At 48.6% G+C, this 18,316-nt stretch overlaps 1 protein-coding gene across 1 annotated transcript in view; it reads left to right on the forward strand.

Moving 5' to 3' along the window:
• LOC140419100 (uncharacterized) overlaps positions 1-18,316 on the forward strand; it is a 60,309-nt gene that overhangs the window by 25,557 nt on the left and 16,436 nt on the right. The window contains exons 2-3 of the mRNA XM_072502889.1: positions 7,913-8,024; positions 15,373-15,462. Of these exons, the coding sequence (XP_072358990.1) occupies positions 7,913-8,024; positions 15,373-15,462 (202 nt within the window). The remainder of the gene's footprint in view (positions 1-7,912; positions 8,025-15,372; positions 15,463-18,316) is intronic.

Consider the following 18,316-nt stretch of genomic DNA (forward strand, 5'->3'; position numbering starts at 1 on the left):
CCAAAGACACCTGTAATTTTGCAGGCTCTGTTTATATCTGCAGTCGGGTGTCAGAACTTATTGGATTAGGTCAGACTAACAAGTCAAAAAAAACCATGCAAATTTAAAGGAGCCTCGGAGCTAACTTCCCGGAATGTCAATGCTGCTGTGGAGCTCACTACTCCAATTGCTCGTCCCACAAGCTACAATTTTGAAACGCTTGCTTTGTGGGGTCTGCAGCTTTGACGATTCCCAGGTACACTCCCTCCAGCCTGGTCAACCACCGTGCTGTTAGTTCTAGTGGGTCTGTCCTGCTGCTTGGACAGGGGTGGTGATGGAGGAGTCTGGGACATTGGATGATGCGCTCAGTATGGCTAATATCAGGCTGTTGCTTGACTCGTCTGTGGAGCAGCTCTCTCAATTTAAACACAGGTCCACCATTGTTAGTGAGAAGAGCTTTGCAGGGTTGACTCGACTGGGTGTGCCTTTGTTGAATTCAGTGCTGAGGTTGATGTAAAGTGGCCTATCTAGTTTTATTATTGGAATAGTTTTCAGTAGCAGTTTGGCACACCTAAGTGGTTTGCTAGGCATTTCAAAGGGCAATCAAGAGCTATTGCGGTGGGCTTGGAGTTCCTTTTAGTTCAGTCAGGGTATGAAAAGCAGATTTCCTTCCCTAAAGGACATTTGTGTAACAATTTTATGTCTATATTAATACACTGATGGGAATTATGGAGAAATATTTTACAGTGGCTGCACTAATTTCAGAAGTTGCTTACGTATTGATTGTTTACATGTTCTTGCCAAATATTGAAGCTACATTGTCTGATTTAGTCCCTTTGAACTAATATTTACTCATTAAAATAATTATCAAGTCTTCCTAGATTGTAATAACTCAGCTAAATTCCACAGGATTGGTGGTGGAGAACACAAATTTAGAATAATTGGCAATAAGGTGACAGGGAGATGAGAAATAATTTCCCTTTACTCTGAAAGTTGTGCTCTGGAATGCGCTGTCTGCCAGGGTGATGGAAACAGGCTCAACAATAGTCACTTTCCAAAGGGAATTAGATCTCTACTTAACAAGAAAACAACTTCAGGGAAAGAACAGACGACTGGGGTTAATTGGTAACTTGGTCAGTGAGCAGAGTCAGTTTGGGTGGAACGGCTTTCTGAGTTTACATACATACGATTACATCAGATATACGGCTCAGAAACATTCAGCACAACAATCCATGCAAATGTCTATGCTCCGCTCGAACCTCCTCCCATCTTTCCTCACTCCAATCTATCATTGAAGCCTCTCCCTCATAAACTTGTCTCATTTCCCCTTCAGTGCATCAATACTGGTAATGAATTCCGCCTTCTCACCACTCTTTTTAGTTACAGAAGTTTCTTCAGAATGCTATATTGGATTTCTTGGTCCAATATTTTATGCAATGACCTCTAGTTTGGCTGACCTTCACAAGAGGAAACATACTCTCGTTATTTGTTCTATCAAATCCCTTCATAATTTTAAGGACCTCTATTAGCTTACCCCTCAGACTTTGTTTTGCAAGAGAAGAGTCCTGGCCTGTCAATCATTTCCTGATATATCCATGACTATATCAGCAGCACGGTAGCCTTGTGGCTAGCACAATTGCTTCACAGCTCCAGGGTCCCAGGTTCGATTCCAGCTTGGGTCACTGCCTGTGCGGAGTCTGCACATCCTCCCCGTGTGTGCGTGGGTTTCCTCCGGGTGCTCCGGTTTCCTCCCACAGTCCAAAGATGTGCAGGTTAGGTGGATTGGCCATGATAAATTGCCCTTAGTGTCCAAAATTGCCCTTAGTGTTGGGTGGGGTTACTGGGTTATGGGGATAGGGTGGCGGTGTTGACCCTGGGTAGGGTGCTCTTTCCAAGAGCTGGTGCAGACTCGATGGGCCGAATGGCCTCCTTCTGCACTGTAAATTCTATGATACTTCTATGATACTATGAATTTCTGACATCATCCTTGTAAATCTTCTCTGCACCCTATTTGTGTCCTTTTTATAATATGATGACCAGGGGCGGGATTCTCCGACCCCCCGCCGGCGTGAATCAAACCACCTAACTTACTGGCGGCGCGGGCGGGGTCCGGTGGAGGGGGGGGGGCGCGGGGCGATCTGGCCCCGGGGGATGCCCCCACGGTGGCCTGGCCCGCGATCGGGGCCCACGATCCGCGGGCGGGCCTGTGCCGTGGGGGCACTCTTTTTCTTCCGCCTTGTCCATAGCCTCTGCGATGGCCGATGTGCAAGTGCATGCACGGGGATGACATCAGTTGCCGCTGACGCTCCAGCCCCGCCGGCGCAGTCCCTTCGGCCCCGGCTGGCGTGGCGCCAAAGGCTTTTCCCGCCGGCCGGCGGCGCGCTAACCACTCCGGCGCGGGCCTAGCCCCTCATGGTGAGGGCTTGGCCCCTAAAGGTGCGGATCCGCACCTTTGGGGCATCCCGACGCCGGAGTGGATCCCGCCACTCCATCCCGCAGGGACCCCCCCCCCCCCCCCCCGCCGGGTAGGGGAGAATCACGGCCCCAGAACTGCAAGTGGTGCTCTTGGGCGAAATTCTCCCCCAAAGGCGCTATGTCCGCCGACTGGCACCAAAAACGGCGCCAATCAGACGGGCATCGCGCCGGCCCAAAGGTGTGGAATGCTCCGCATCTTTGGGGGCCGAGCCCCAACATTGAGGGGCTAGGCCGACACTGGAGGGATTTCCGCCCCGCCAGCCCCGCCAGTTTGTTGCCCCGCGGAAATGCGGCGCATGCGCTGGAGCGTCAGCGGCCGCCGACAGTTTCCCGGCGCATGCGCGGGAGCGTCAGCGGCCGCCGACAGTTTCTCGCGCATGCGCAGTGGGGAGAGTCTCTTCCGCCTCCGCCATGGTGGAGGCCGTGGCGGAGGCGGAAGGGAAAGAGTGCCCCCACGGCACAAGCCCGCCCGCGGATCGGTGGGCCCCGATCGCGGGCCAGGCCACCGTGGGGGCACCCCCCGGGGTCAGGTCGCCCCGCGCCCCCCCCAGGAGCCCGCCCACGCCGCCTGGTCCCGCCGGTAAATACCAGCTTTGATTTACGCCGGCAGGACAGGCAATTTCTGGGCGGGACTTCGGCCCATCCGGGCCGGAGAATTGAGCGGGGGTTCCCGCCAACCGGCGCGGCCCGATTCCCAATCTCCGGTACCGGAGACTTCGGTGGGGGCGGGGGTGGGATTCACGGCGGCCAACGGCCATTCTCCGACACGGCGGGGGGTCGGAGAATGACGCCCCTTAAGTCTGGTCTAACCAATGTTCTTCTCTACTTGTCAATTCTATTTATCCAGAAATAAAATTAAATGCTTGGTTTGACTTTTCTTATGTCGAATCTGTGACACAACATTCAGTGATTGGTGTTGATTATGTCAATTGAGATGGGAGTGGAGGGGTGGCATTGATTGAACGTTGCTTGAGCACTAAGGAACACTTAGTGACACAGCGTTTACATTCATGTGAGGAGGTATATATCTGTAATGTTTCACTCTCTGAATAAATATATTCCAAGTAAAGACTGGCTGGCTCTGGTAACTTCCTCTAGTCACTGACCATCAAGATTAAAATAATTTGGTATATCTGTACCCTGACATCCCTTTTGTTCCTTTACCCCACTTAGACTTGCATCTTCACATACAGGTAATAAGTGACCTCCCTATTCTTCCTATAAAAATGTAATCTTTCACATTTGTCTGTGTTGAACATTATTTAACCACTCAGTAAGTTTTTAATGCTCTTCTGTAATTTGTTGCAATCCTCCTCAGTATTAAAGATTCCCCCAATTGGCATCTGGTGCAAATTTGGAAACTTGATTCCAAAGTCCAAATTGTTAATATAAATTGTGAATATAGTGGTTCCAGCACAGATCCTTGTGGAACACCACCTCCCGCCCTCTGCACTCTGAGTAACTAACATTTACTCCCACTCTCTTTACTCCCACTCTCTGCTTTCTATGTTGTAGCCATGATGTGGAGATGCCGGCGTTGGACTGGGGTCAGCACAGTAAGAAGTCTTACAACACCAGGTTAAAGTCCAACAGGTTTGTTTCGATGTCACTAGCTTTCGGAGCGCTGCTCCTTCCTCAGGTGAATGAAGAGGTATGTTCCAGAAACATATATTTTGACAGATTCAAAGATGCCAGACAATGCTTGGAATACAAGCATTAGCAGGTGATTAAATCTTTACAGATCCAGAGATGGGGTAACCCCAGGTTAAAGAGGTGTGAATTGTGTCAAGCCAGGACATTTGGTAGGATTTCGCAGGCCAGATGGTGGCGGATGAATGTAATGCGACATGAATCCCAGGTCCCGGTTGAGGCCGCACTCATGTGTGCGGAACTTGGCTATAAGTTTCTGCTCGGCGATTCTGCGTTGTCGCGCGTCCTGAAGGCCGCCTTGGAGAACGCTTACCCGGAGATCAGAGGCTGAATGCCCTTGACTGCTGAAGTTTTCCCCGACTTTGATGTCCCGAAGCGTGGTACATTGGCGAGACCATGCAGACGCTGCGACAACGAATGAACGGACATCGCGCGACAATCACCAGGCAGGAATGTTCCCTTCCAGTCGGGAACATCGAAACAAACCTGTTGGACTTTAACCTGGTGTTGTAAGACTTCTTTCCACGTTGTAGTCATCTGGCAATCAATTCTGACACTTGTTCCCTGATGCCAGATAATCTGACATTATTCATTAATATCTTATGGGACCTCGTCAAAGCTCTTTTGAAAATCCAGATAAATTACATCTACTACATTATCCTTGTCTTCTCTGTTAAATCCTCAAAAAATTCAATAATGTTGGTGAAGCAAGATTTTTCCTATTGAAATCCATGCTGACCATCCATTCTTGCATTTCTCAGTTCCAGATGTTCTTATGTTCTCTCCTTTAGTAGGAATTCCATAATTTGTCCTACCACTATTAAAGTGCCTGGTCTGTAATTCTCTGGACCTGTTCTACCATCCTTCTCAAATACGGAAATTACACTGGCTGTCTTTGTTGTGATGCTACACATTTATCCAATTAATTATTAAATGTAAACTGTTAAATATATGTTATTAAATACACTGTATGATTCTGTGAAATTCAAAAAAAGTCGTCTATACAAGTAAGCTAAAGATGCAGCATGTTTTTATTTGATTTGTGTGACTTGCCTACTCCCTTAAGCTAACTGGCCAGGGATAACCGAATAATCATCTTTGCATCATTACATAGGATTAGGCTTGCATATAAATTAGGCCAAACTGGCTTTAAACTGTGACTGAATTAAAGGGATCTCTACAAAGTTAAAGCTACACAAAAAATGGTAATGTCTAGCACGAGGGGACATAGCTTTAAATTGAGGGGAGATAGATATAGGACAGATGTCAGAGGTAAGTTCTTTACTCAGAGAGTAGTAAGGGCGCGGAATGCCCTGCCTGCAACAGTAGTGGACTCACCAACACCAAGGGCATTCAAATGGTCATTGGATAGACATACGGACGATAAGGGAATAGTGTAGATGGGCTTTAGAGTGGTTTCACAGGTCGGCGCAACATCGAGGGCCGAAGGGCCTGTACTGCGCTGTAATGTTCTATGTTCTAAATGTCTTCATTTTTGTCATGCCCTTTATGTTGGTTTTTGGAGATGGGATATTATTCATCCAGTCTAAATCTTACATTCTGTAATAGTACAGAATAGCAATTCACTTAAATTATATGTGTTCAGATGAAAGGAAACTCTTTTCTTCACTCTCTACCCAAGCCTAATACTACTATTGTAGAGCTGTCTTAGATCTGTACTTACAGTCTGTGCATGGGCTGAAGTAAAGATGTAACTGGTGATAAATTCTCACTTTGTTTGTGTTAGTTATTTATATGGAACAGAGAATTGAAAATTGATGCGATGTCTGGATCTGGTGATGTGATTGATCAGAATCAACCCCATCTGTTTCAGCTTCTGGATAGGGGGAGAGGTTGAATAGGAAGCAATTGTTGGAAAATAATCCTGGGGCGGGATTCTCTGGTCGCCGGGTGAACTCGACCACTGCATATTTCAAAGGGAGAGGTTTTCTTCCAATAGGAACATTCTACGCATGCGTGAGGAATTTGCTCTTCCCATTAGCCCCAGGAACACAGGTTTAGCTTGTAAAAAACGCATAGTACATCATTGCATTTACTATTAGTACCCAATTCATTTTTTCCAATTAAGGGGGAATTTAATGTGGCCAATCCACCTACCCTGCACATCTTTTGGGTTGTGGTGTTGAAACCCACGCAAACACGGGGAGAATGTGCAAACTCCACACGGACAGTAACCCAGAGCCAGGATCAAACCTGGGACCTCAACGCCGTGAGGTCCACTGCACCACTGTGCTGCCCCCGACCACTGCACCACTGTGCTGCCCCCGACCATTGCACCACTGTGCTGCCCCCGACCACTGCACCACTGTGCTGCCCCCGACCATTGCACCACTGTGCTGCCCCCGACCACTGCACCACTGTGCTGCCCCCGACCATTGCATTTACAATACAGAAACAGACCATTCAGCCCAACTGATCCAGGCTGTTGTTTGTGCTCCACAAATGTCTCCTCTCCCCTTCTTCCACTAACCCTATCAACATATCCTTCTACTCCTTTCTCACTCACGTATCTACCTGGCTTCCCTTAACACCATTTCAGTGACACCTTGCGGTAGTAAGTTCACATTTTATCCGTTCTCTAGTTTAAAAAGTTTATCCTGAATTCCCTATTGAATAGATTAGTCGCCACCTTGTAATTATCAGCCCCCAATTGATTTGATTAATTGATTGATTGATTTATGATTTATTGTCACAGGTACCGAAGTACAGTGAAAAGTATTTTTCTGTGGCCAAGGGAGACCAATTCTGGTCTCCCCTGCAAGTAGAGACATCTTTTGTACATCAATACCCCATTCAACCCTTTTTAATCTTAAAAGAGCTCTGTTAGGCCACCCCCTTGGTCTTCTCCTTGCTCGAGAAAAGAACTTCAGGGTGTTCAATCTTTCAATGTCAGTTCTGGCATCATTCTAGTATTTCCTTTTAACCTTCTTCAGTGTCGATACATACCTTTTCGGAATATGGAAACCAGAACTGTTCCCAGTTGCTCACGAGTGTGTTTTTCAGTCAGGACCATTGTCAAAGTGCTTCATTTAGAGGTATGTATAGTGAGAAGTTGAGTGAAGACTTGCCGAGGGTTGGGTTTGAAGAAACGCAAGAAGAGGAAATGGAAGATTGCCTTCAGTGGCAGGTGAGGGGAATAGAGCAGTGCTCAGAACTTTTAAATTAAAAAGACACTGCGATGAGCACACTTTAAGCAGAAGGAGGTTATGATCCTGTGCTGGATTAGGGGAAGGAAAGGAATTTGGGATCCAGGGAGAACTAATAGAGATTTGAGAGCATTGGGCACAGGAGATGGAGAAAACGATGTGGCAAAGATGGGCAAGGAGCAGATCAGGTCTAGGGCAGTAATCAACATGTACACAGTTTAACCACTGTAGCTGCTGTTCTACCAGAACACAAACAGTTTAGGAACAAAGGGAGATCAGGATATATACAAACTCTTTTCAGAAACTTCAGGCAAGAAGATTAAAAAATCTGGGACAAGAATGAACAGTTGCAATTTAGTACCAATGACACTACCACATCTATTCTCAAGAATTAACATCCCCTGCTTTGATATGAAATCAACAGGGAAAAATCCATGGGCTGAATTCTCTGCCGTCGGGATTCTCTGTTTTGCCGGGAGCCCGGGGGTTTCCTGATGGTGTGGGAATGCCCCACAATGGGAAGCCCCATTGACCAGCCAGCAAAACGGAGAATCCCGACGGCGTTCTGGTGCAGTGAGATGGAGAAACCCACCCCTCGTATATTAATGTTTCTTTAAAAAAATCTGTATTTTGTACTGCAGATTTCGACCTCGGGCGCACGCAGTATGGAAGGGATTCATGCAGATGTCGAATATGAAACGATTCTTGGTTAAAGCATATCCTGTACTTGGTCACACAGACTATCTCACAAAGGTACGGATCACGACAATTATGGGGTGATACAGTTTGGACATCGTATTGTCTGACACATGACTTGGTGGCTTGAGGGTTTGGGTTTGGCATGCTGATGATTGCTGTCAAAACCTGGGGTTAAGCAGGTCATGGGACACTTCTGAGACTGGGGATTGGACTATGGAGAATATCCACTCCGCACTGAGGGGCGAAGCTCCATCCTGCATAAAACTGGAGGGTCATGAACTGTGTGGGGGCTCCTGTAGTAGAGTAACTGCTCTGAACTCTTGTTCTATTGCATTAGACCGTTTTCCTTTTGATCCAACCTGTTCGGCTCGGTGTGGACTCCTTTCTGGACCTTATAATAATTGCAAATAAGGGGATAGTTGATGGTCTAGGTTCAAAAGTCTAATGCTATCCGACAACTTGAGATGTGTAGAGCTCTGCCAGCTGAAAATGCTCTCCTTGCATGTCTTTCATGATGCCTGATACTTGTATGCCTTACACACTTGTAATTATCTGAAAGTGCAACCCAAGGACTTCTGTATGTCTCCCTGTCTGTCTGCCCACCCCGCTGTCTCTCTGTGCTTGTCTCTTTCTTTCTCTCTCAATCACAGGATGTGACCATTTCTGGGTCCTGACACCGCACTTGCTGCCAATGATACCCTGAGAGGTGGCCTTCTAATTGACCACTTCCAATAAAGGACCGCAAGCAGATTTCGGAGCTTGTAGGCCGGAAGCTAGGAAGGAACAGCAGCCACACTGGCATTTGCAAGATGGAGGCCGTGAGGGCGCCTCCAACCTGAGCTTCCCCTAAAAAGCCTTGAATAAAAAAAATAATCTCTGACCACAGGATCGTGGTCAATACTGCTTCAGTTTGGGAGAGGATGGGGTGGATTAAGAACAAGGGGCCTTGTGGTATTCTCCCAGCCAGTTGCCAGAAAGTCACTTCCAGGCACCTGTTGGGCTTTGGCCACAGTGAGGGGGAGGCATGTGGCCACTGGGAACATCCTGGTAGCACCTCAAATTAGCCCACATATGGACGGTTGATTATTTAAAATGATGATCTGCCACTGCCAGATAGGCGTCCCTTGCTGGTGATACCTTGGGCGTCATTCTCCGACCCCCCGCCGGTTGCCGAAGTCTCCGGCACCGGAGATTCGGCGGGGGCGGGAATCGCACCGCGCCGGTTGGCGGGCCCCCCCCGCTCGATTCTCCAGCCCGAATGGGCCGAAGTCCCGCCTATAAATTGCCTGTCCCGCCGGCGTGGATTAAACCACCTTTTGAACGGCGGGACAAGGCGGCGTGGGCGGGCTCTGGGGGGGGGGGGGGGGGTGCGGGGCGATCTGGCCCCAGGGGGTGCTCCCACGGTGGCCTGGCCCACGATCGGGGCCCACCGATCCGCGGGCAGGCCTGTGCCGTGGGGGCACTCTTTCCCTTCCGCCTCCACCACGGTCTCCACCATGGCGGAGGCGGAAGAGACTCTCCCCACTGCGCATGCGCGGGAAACTGTCAGCGGCCGCTGATGCTACCGCGCATGCGCCGCCCGGGATGTCATTTCTGCGCCAGCTGGCGGGGCAACAAAGGCCGTTTCCGCCAGCTGGCGGGGCGGAAATTCCTCCGGCGCCGGCCTAGCCCCTCAATGTTGGGGCTCGGCCCCCAAAGATGCGGAGACTTCCGCACCTTTGGGGCGGCGCGATGCCCGTCTGATTGGCGCCGTTTTGGGCGCCAGTCGGTGTACATCGCGCCGTTTCGGGAGAGTTTTGCCCCTTATCTCTGGGAGATTGCCCGGAGTGTACATATTGATTACTGCCCTAGACCTGATCTGCTCCTTGCCCATCTGGGAGACTGGGGCAGCATGGTGGCACAGTGGTTAGCACTGCTGCCTCACAGCACTAGGGCCCCGGTTAAATTCTGGCTTCAGGTGACTGCGTGGGTTTCCTCCGGGTGCTCCGGTTTCCTACTGCAGTCCAAAGATGTGCAGGTTAGGTGGATTGGTCATGATAAATTGCCCCTTAATGTCCAAAAGGTTAAGCGGGGTTACGGGGATAGGGTGGAGGCGAGAACTTAAGTAGGGTGTTCTTTCCAAGGGCCGGTGCAGACCCGATGGGCTGAATGGCCTTCTTCTGCACTGTAAATTCTATGATTCTAGATGAGAATGCCTCTGGCCACTGACCCCGGTGCCCAAATACACCGCCGTTCCTGCCATATTAGTCCAACCTTATTTATTTAATAAGTCAGTTATTTATTAATTTAGCTAAACAGCTAAAGTCATAGTCGGTCTCCTAACTTGGAGAGAAAGGAAAACACTCAACAGCTACTGAAGGCTGAGAAAGGGTATTAAAGTACTTCCTTCCTCTATGTACCAAAGCCCCGCCTGTACTAAATTTCCAACTCAGCACTCCGCTCTCGTCTCACTCTGTGCTCCCTCTCTGTGGTTGCAAAATCTCTCTGCTTTTATAGAGGGCTGAAGATTCACTCCTGGGTTGCAACTGCTGAGTGAGCTTCCTGTTAAAATAATAAACACCTATTCAGGCAACGTTCCGTTAATTGATTGATAACTGCTGCTATCAGGCAGTTTCTGTTCAATTAGGTTTTTAACTAGCTTGCAGATTGTGAGTCAGTGTTTGACTGTTAGTCTAAATTATTGTTTGGGAAAAATGTCCCAGTGATTCTCACATGTCCAAAATTCCCAATTTAGCACTTGTTCCTTGCTGCACTCAGTCCTCGTTTCATTCTGTGGGAGCAGGTACTTTTTTAGTGGTCAGCAGCCCTTGAAGGATACTGGTTAGGTCACGTGTTTTCCTGAGCTCCAGTGGCTTTCTATTGACAAGAACATAATGCCATAGACCCCTCTTCTTCACCTTTGACCTGTCTTTTTAGTTTCATAATCACACGTTTTAGAACATAGAACATAGAACGATACAGCGCAGTACAGGCCCTTCGGCCCACGATGTTGCAGCGAAACAAAAGCCATCTAACCTACACTATGCCATTATCATCCATATGTTTATCCAATAAACTTTTAAATGCCCTCAATGTTGGCGAGTTCACTACTGTAGCAGGTAGGGCATTCCACGGCCTCACTACTCTTTGCGTAAAGAACCTACCTCTGATCTCTGTCCTATATCTATTACCCCTCAGTTTAAAGCTATGTCCCCTCGTGCCAGCCATTTCCATCCGCGGGAGAAGGCTCTCACTGTCCACCCTATCTAACCCCCTGATCATTTTGTATGCCTCTATTAAGTCTCCTCTTAACCTTCTTCTCTCCAACGAAAACAACCTCAAGTCCATCAGCCTTTCCTCATAAGATTTTCCCTCCATACCAGGCAACATCCTGGTAAATCTCCTCTGCACCCTCTCCAAAGCCTCCACGTCCTTCCTATGATGCGGTGACCAGAACTGTACGCAATACTCCAAATGCGACCGTACCAGAGTTCTGTACAGCTGCAACATGACCTCCTGACTCCGGAACTCAATCCCTCTACCAATAAAGGTTAACACTCCATAGGCCTTCTTCACAACCCTATCAACCTGGGTGGCAACTTTCAGGGATCTATGTACATGGACACCTAGATCCCTCTGCTCATCCACACTTCCAAGAACTTTACCATTAGCAAATATTCCGCATTCCTGTTATTCCTTCCAAAGTGAATCACCTCACACTTCTCTACATTAAACTCCATTTGCCACCTCTCAGCCCAGCTCTGCAGCTTATCTATATCCCTCTGTAACCTGCTACATCCTTCCACACTATCGACAACACCACCGACTTTAGTATCGTCTGCAAATTTACTCACCCACCCTTCTGCGCCTTCCGCTAGGTCATTGATAAAAATGACAAACAGCAACGGCCCCAGAACAGATCCTTGTGGTACTCCACTTGTAACTGAACTCCATTCTGAACATTTCCCATCAACCACCACCCTCTGTCTTCTTTCAGCTAGCCAATTTCTGATCCACATCTCTAAATCACCCTCAATCCCCAGCCTCCGTATTTTCTGCAATAGCCTACCGTGGGGAACCTTATCAAACGCTTTGCTGAAATCCATATACACCACATCAACTGCTCTACCCTCGTCTACCTGTTCAGTCACCTTCTCAAAGAACTCAATAAGGTTTGTGAGGCATGACCTACCCTTCACAAAGCCATGCTGACTATCCCTGATCATATTATTCCTATCTAGATGATTATAAATCTTGTCTCTTATAATCCCCTCCAAGACTTTACCCACTACAGACGTGAGGCTCACCGGTCTATAGTTGCCGGGGTTGTCTCTGCTCCCCTTTTTGAACAAAGGGACAACATTTGCTATCCTCCAGTCCTCTGGCACTATTCCTGTAGCCAATGATGACATAAAAATCAAAGCCAAAGGTCCAGCAATCTCTTCCCTGGCCTCCCAGAGAATCCTAGGATAAATCCCATCAGGACCCGGGGACTTATCTATTTTCAGCCTGTCCAGAATTGCCAACACCTCTTCCCTACGTACCTCAATGCCATCTATTCTATTAGCCTGGGTCTCAGCATTCTCCTCCACAACATTATCTTTTTCCTGAGTGAATACTGACGAAAAATATTCATTTAGTATCTCGCCTATCTCTTCAGACTCCACACACAACTTCCCATCCCTGTCCTTGACTGGTCCTACTCTTTCCCTAGTCATTCGCTTATTCCTGACATACCTATAGAAAGCTTTTGGGTTTTCCTTGACCCTACCTGCCAAATACTTCTCATGTCCCCTCCTTGCTCGTCTTAGCTCTCTCTTTAGATCCTTCCTCGCTACCTTGTAACTATCCATCGCCCCAACTGAAACTTCACACCTCATCTTCACATAGGCCTCCTTCTTTCTCTTAACAAGAGATTCCACTTCTTTGGTAAACCACGGTTCCCTCGCTCGACGCCTTCCTCCCTGCCTGACCGGTACATACTTATCAAGAACACGCAGTAGCTGATCCTTGAACAAGCTCCACTTATCCAGTGTGCCCAACACTTGCAGCCTACTTCTCCACCTTATTCCCCCCAAGTCACGTCTAATGGCATCATAATTGCCCTTCCCCCAGCTATAACTCTTGCCCTGCGGTGTATACTTATCCCTTTCCATCATTAACGTAAACGTCACCGAATTGTGGTCACTGTCCCCAAAGTGCTCTCCTACCTCCAAATCCAACACCTGGCCTGGTTCATTACCCAAAACCAAATCCAACGTGGCCTCGCCTCTTGTTGGCCTGGCAACATATTGTGTCAGGAAACCCTCCTGCACACACTGTACAAAAAATGACCCATCTAATGTACTCGAACTATATCTTTTCCAGTCAATATTTGGAAAGTTAAAGTCTCCCATAATAACTACCCTGTTACTTTCGCTCTTATCCAGGATCAGCCTCGCCATCCTTTCCTCTACATCCCTAGAACTATTTGGAGGCCTATAGAAGACTCCCAACAGTGTGACCTCTCCTTTCATGTTTCTAACCTCAGCCCATACTACCTCGGAAGATGAGTCCCCATCTAGCATCCTCTCAGCCACCGTAATACTGCTCTTGACTAGCAGCGCCACACCTCCCCCTCTTTTGCCTCCTTCTCTGAGCTTACTAAAACACCTAAACCCCGGAACCTGCAACATCCATTCCTGTCCCTGCTCTATCCATGTCTCCGAAATGGCCACAACATCCAGGTACCAGGTACCAACCCATGCTGCCAGTTCCCCTACCTTATTTCGTATACTCCTGGCATTGAAGTAGACACACTTCAAACCACCTACCTGAACACTGGCCCCCTCCTACGACGTCAAATCTGTGCTCCTGACCTCTATACTCTCATTCTCCCTTACCCTAAAACTACAATCCAGGTTCCCATGCCCCTGCTGCATTAGTTTAAACCCCCCCAAAGAGCACTAACAAATCTCCCCCCCAGGATATTTGTGCCCCTCAGGTTCAGATGTAGACCATCCTGTCTGTAGAGGTCCCACCTTCCCCAGAAAGAGCCCCAGTTATCCAGAAATCTGAATCCCTCCCGCCTGAACCATCCCTGTAGCCACGTGTTTAATTGCTCTCTCTCCCTATTCCTCATCTCACTATCACGTGGCACGGGCAACAACCCAGAGATAACAACTCTGTTTGTTCTAGTTCTGAGCTTCCATCCTATCTCCCTGAAAGCCTGCCTGACATCCTTGTCCCCTTTCCTACCTATGTCGTTAGTGCCAATGTGGACCACGACTTGGGGCTGCTCCCCCTCCCCCCTAAGGACCCGGAAAACACGATCCGAGACATCACGTACCCTTGCACCTGGGAGGCAACATACCAAACGTGAGTCTCTCACGCTCCCACAAAATCTCCTATCTGTACCCCTGACTATCGAGTCCCCAATTACTAATGCTCTGCTCCTCTCCCCCCTTCCCTTCTGAGCAACAGGGACAGACTCCGTGCCAGAGGCCCCGTACCCCATGGCTTACCCCTGGTAAGTCCCCCCCCCCCCACAAGTATCCAAAGCGGTATACTTGTTTCTCAGGGGAACGACCGCAGGGGATCCCTGCACTGACTGCTTCATCCCAGTCCCTCTTACAGTTACCCATCTATCTCCAATCTTTGGTGTAACTAATTCCCTGAAGCTGCTATCTATGACCCCCTCTGCCTCTCGAATGATCGTTTTATATTACATAAGTTGATGCCCCATATAGATTGTCAATAATCTATCTTGCAATGTCAACTTGATCCTTGTATTCTCTTCAGTATCTCAGCCACGTGTTCCCCTGCCCTCCCAATCCCAACCCCAATCATGCCAGTCTCTGCCACCCTGGCCCTGGTGAAATCCTCCCCACCACCCCTCGCCATTCCCCCCCACCACTCACCTTCTAATTCGGCACCAATGACAGTCCTGCTGGAGGACTGCCTGGAGACCCAGCAGTGGCAAACGCTCCAGGCTGGGATTAGGGAGTTGCTGGCCATTTGATTGTGACTCTCAAAGGAGTGGATTCCTCCCAGATGAGAGCGGAATTCACGGCCTTAAATTACCGGCCTGATGGCTGTAAAATTGGCTCAGGGTGACACTGCCATGTTGGTTCCACCTCAACATTTATGCCGCTGGTGAGGCCACCAGCCTCTGCAGAACATTCTGCCCCGTGACTCTGAATTTGATGTGGGATTATGAGGCTGGATCTCATTTGAATTGGGTTTTACGAGGTCCCGTCGCAATCTGATCCACTGCTTCGAGTGGTGGGAATTGAGGTGAGGGCCAGCAGTCACAGAGGACCAGAGGGAACAGGTCCAAGTGCAAGTTAAGTGCTATCCCTATGTGGCGAGCTTCTGTGTCTGGCCCATTTACTGTACGGTGTCAGTGTCTTCTCCTGAACTATTGCTGTCCTCTTTTGCCTAGGTTTTATCCACTACCATCACTGTGGCAAGGTGTGTTCTGCCCGAAGTGATTTGGGATTCTGTGGACAGTTTACCCATTTCTGGGACAAAGGTAATCTTGCACCTGCAAAGAACCTCACTACAATAACTCAGTGTTGTGTTTGTAGCAATACTGGCACAAATGGATTGTACAAGTAAACAAGTGAATTGTTCCTGTTTACCAAATGTGTAGTGTACATACACAGGTGGGTATGCTCTGAAACATACAGGCCATATAGTATCAGACAGTACTTAAAATATTTCTTTCTACCCAGTGTGTACTGAATAGATACAGGAGCCAACACTGAGGCACTCATGAGCCATGCTGTATGGTACACGCCGGCTGTATGGTATCAGAGAGGAGTGAATTCTTCCCTTTAAGTGTGTACTGTGTAGATACAGGAGCTGACGCTGAAGCACCTAGGAACCATAAATGAGTGCTCAGTACCAGAGTGAACTGTTCCCTGGTACCCAGGGTTTACTGTGGAGTGGTAATTTTCCAACCTGCTGTTGCTGACAAAGAGTCTTGTCTGCTGGGCACACGTATTTTCCTTTTCCAAACCGGGCATTTTGTTGCCATAGAAATATAGTATGGTATGCCTTATTGGCATCACCCTGCCCCAAAAGTGTTCACCAGAATTTTCACCCTGATGCACTATTAATTATGACGAGACGAGAGTAGAATGTAATCGAGGCTTTATTACACAGAGATGTGTGGCCTCCTGCAGCAGCTTACGAAATTGCTGCTGTTCGGAGAGCACACACATTTATACTCCGCCTACTGGTCGGAGCCAGCAGGCAGGGATCTACCCCGTACCTGTAGTACAGGGGCCTTACCGTAATACCCATATATACAATATAATACAACAGTGGTGACTACCACACACCCTTTGCCATCTGTCCGGAGCTGGCCCCACCCACCGCCTCTTACTGGGGTCGGGTGGGTATGAACAAGCTGCTCCTGCTAGTTCTCTTCCCCCCCCCCCCCCCCCTGTTAAGACCCCAACCTACTGCTTGGGTCTTGCCTGTGAAGGAAGCCTTGGAACCCAGGGTCTGGTTTTCCAAAGGTAAATAATAGTAATCTTTATTGTCACAAGTAGGCTTACACTAACACTGCAATGCAGTTACTGTGAAAATTTCCTCGTCGCCACACTCCGGCGCCTGTTCAAATACACAGAGGGAGAATTCAGAATATCCAATTCACCTAACAGCACGTCTTTTGGGACTTGTGGAAGGAAACCAGAGCACCCGGAGGAAACACACGCAGTAACGGGGAGAACGTGATGCAGACTCCACACACTGACCCAAGCGAGAATCGAACCTGCGACCCTAGAACTGTGAAGCAAAATGCTAATCACTGTGCTACTGTACTGATCAGACTATTGATGCCAAATTCGAGGAATGGTTTCCTTACATATAACAAGAATAATAGGGGAGATGGTGGAATAATGGTGGAGTAACAGAGTAGTAATCCAGAAACCCAGGCTAATACTCTGGAGACATGGGTTCAAGTCTCACCATGGTAGCTGAATTTGAATTCAATTTTGTAGGCTCGAGGGGCCATATGACCTCCTGATTCAGATGTGTGTATGTAAGGATAGCGGGAAGGTTAGAGGAAAGCAGTGTCCACACCTGAAACATTATCCAGAACACCCACAAGAATTTACTAGCCCAGGAAATATTTGAGATGATAAAGACCAAAGGAATTGTGGCTCCCAAATACCAGCCCATTGTGGGATCACATTTTGGAAAATCTGCATATTAAAGCGAGACAGCTGGTCTCCCTTTAATATGCTGTTTCCAGAGGTACCCGGGGCTTTGGGATCTATCTGTTCCCCAAACAGGGACCAGACGAAACGGCACTTGGGTGCTAGGGGGGCTCTCCCAGGGGATTGGAGGGGGGGTCTCCCTGGGGAATGGAGACCCCAGGTGCATGCTCTTTGGGCATGGTGGTCCCCTGACACTGCTGGTGCCACCCAGGTGCCCTGGCACTGCCAGCCTGGCATCCTGATGGTGCCATCCTGCCAATCTGACAATGCCAAGTGGGTGCCGGCCTGGGCCCACACATAGTGCATTGGGGCTGGGGGATGGGGGTTGGGGATCGCTTTGGGGGCTCCAGAGACCAGCATGCCTCTCTTGCGACACTGAGGAGTTCCGGAAAGCAGAGCTCCTCAGTGCACAAAACGGGGCTATGTGCGGCCTCGGCTGCATGTCCCTCCGCTGAGGCCCCTTATCTAATCCAAGTGCCGTTTAAAGTGTGTGTTTCTCAGCGCTGCGAGCACCGGAAAACATGTGGCTAACTGCGCTCACTATAGGACTTTGTTCCCATTTAGTTAAATCCCACCCTCTAATTCCTGCTGCTCAACCAATTTCCTAAACATGTCAGAATTTGTCTTCAATCCCATGAGCGTCAGTCTCCTTTAAGGGACTTTATCAAATGTCTTTAGAAGTGTAAAAATCTAATGTCCATAGATATTCTCTTGTCCATTACAGCCATTTCTTCAAAAAAATTCAATCAGATTCATCGGGTATGATGGCATCAGACAAATCCATGTTGGCAGACGGGAGGGTTTAAACTAGTATGGCAGGGGGGTGGGCACGGGAGCAATAGGTCAGAAGGTGAGAGCATTGAGGGAGAACTAGGGAATAGGGACAGTGTGGCTCTGAGGCAGAGCAGACAGGGAGAAGTTGCTGAACACAGCGAGTCTGGTGGCCTGAAGTGCATATGTTTTAATGCAAGAAGTATTACGGGTAAGGCAGATGAACTTAGAGCTTGGATTAGTACTTGGAACTATGATGTTGTTGCCATTACAGAGACCTGGTTGAGGGAAGGGCAGGATTGGCAGCTAAACGTTCCAGGATTTAGATGTTTCAGGCGGGATAGAGGGGGATGTAAAAGGGGAGGCGGAGTTGCGCTACTGGTTCGG

This window comes from Scyliorhinus torazame, chromosome 1 (genome assembly GCF_047496885.1).
Source record: "Scyliorhinus torazame isolate Kashiwa2021f chromosome 1, sScyTor2.1, whole genome shotgun sequence".
Taxonomy (NCBI): Eukaryota; Metazoa; Chordata; class Chondrichthyes; order Carcharhiniformes; family Scyliorhinidae; genus Scyliorhinus; species Scyliorhinus torazame.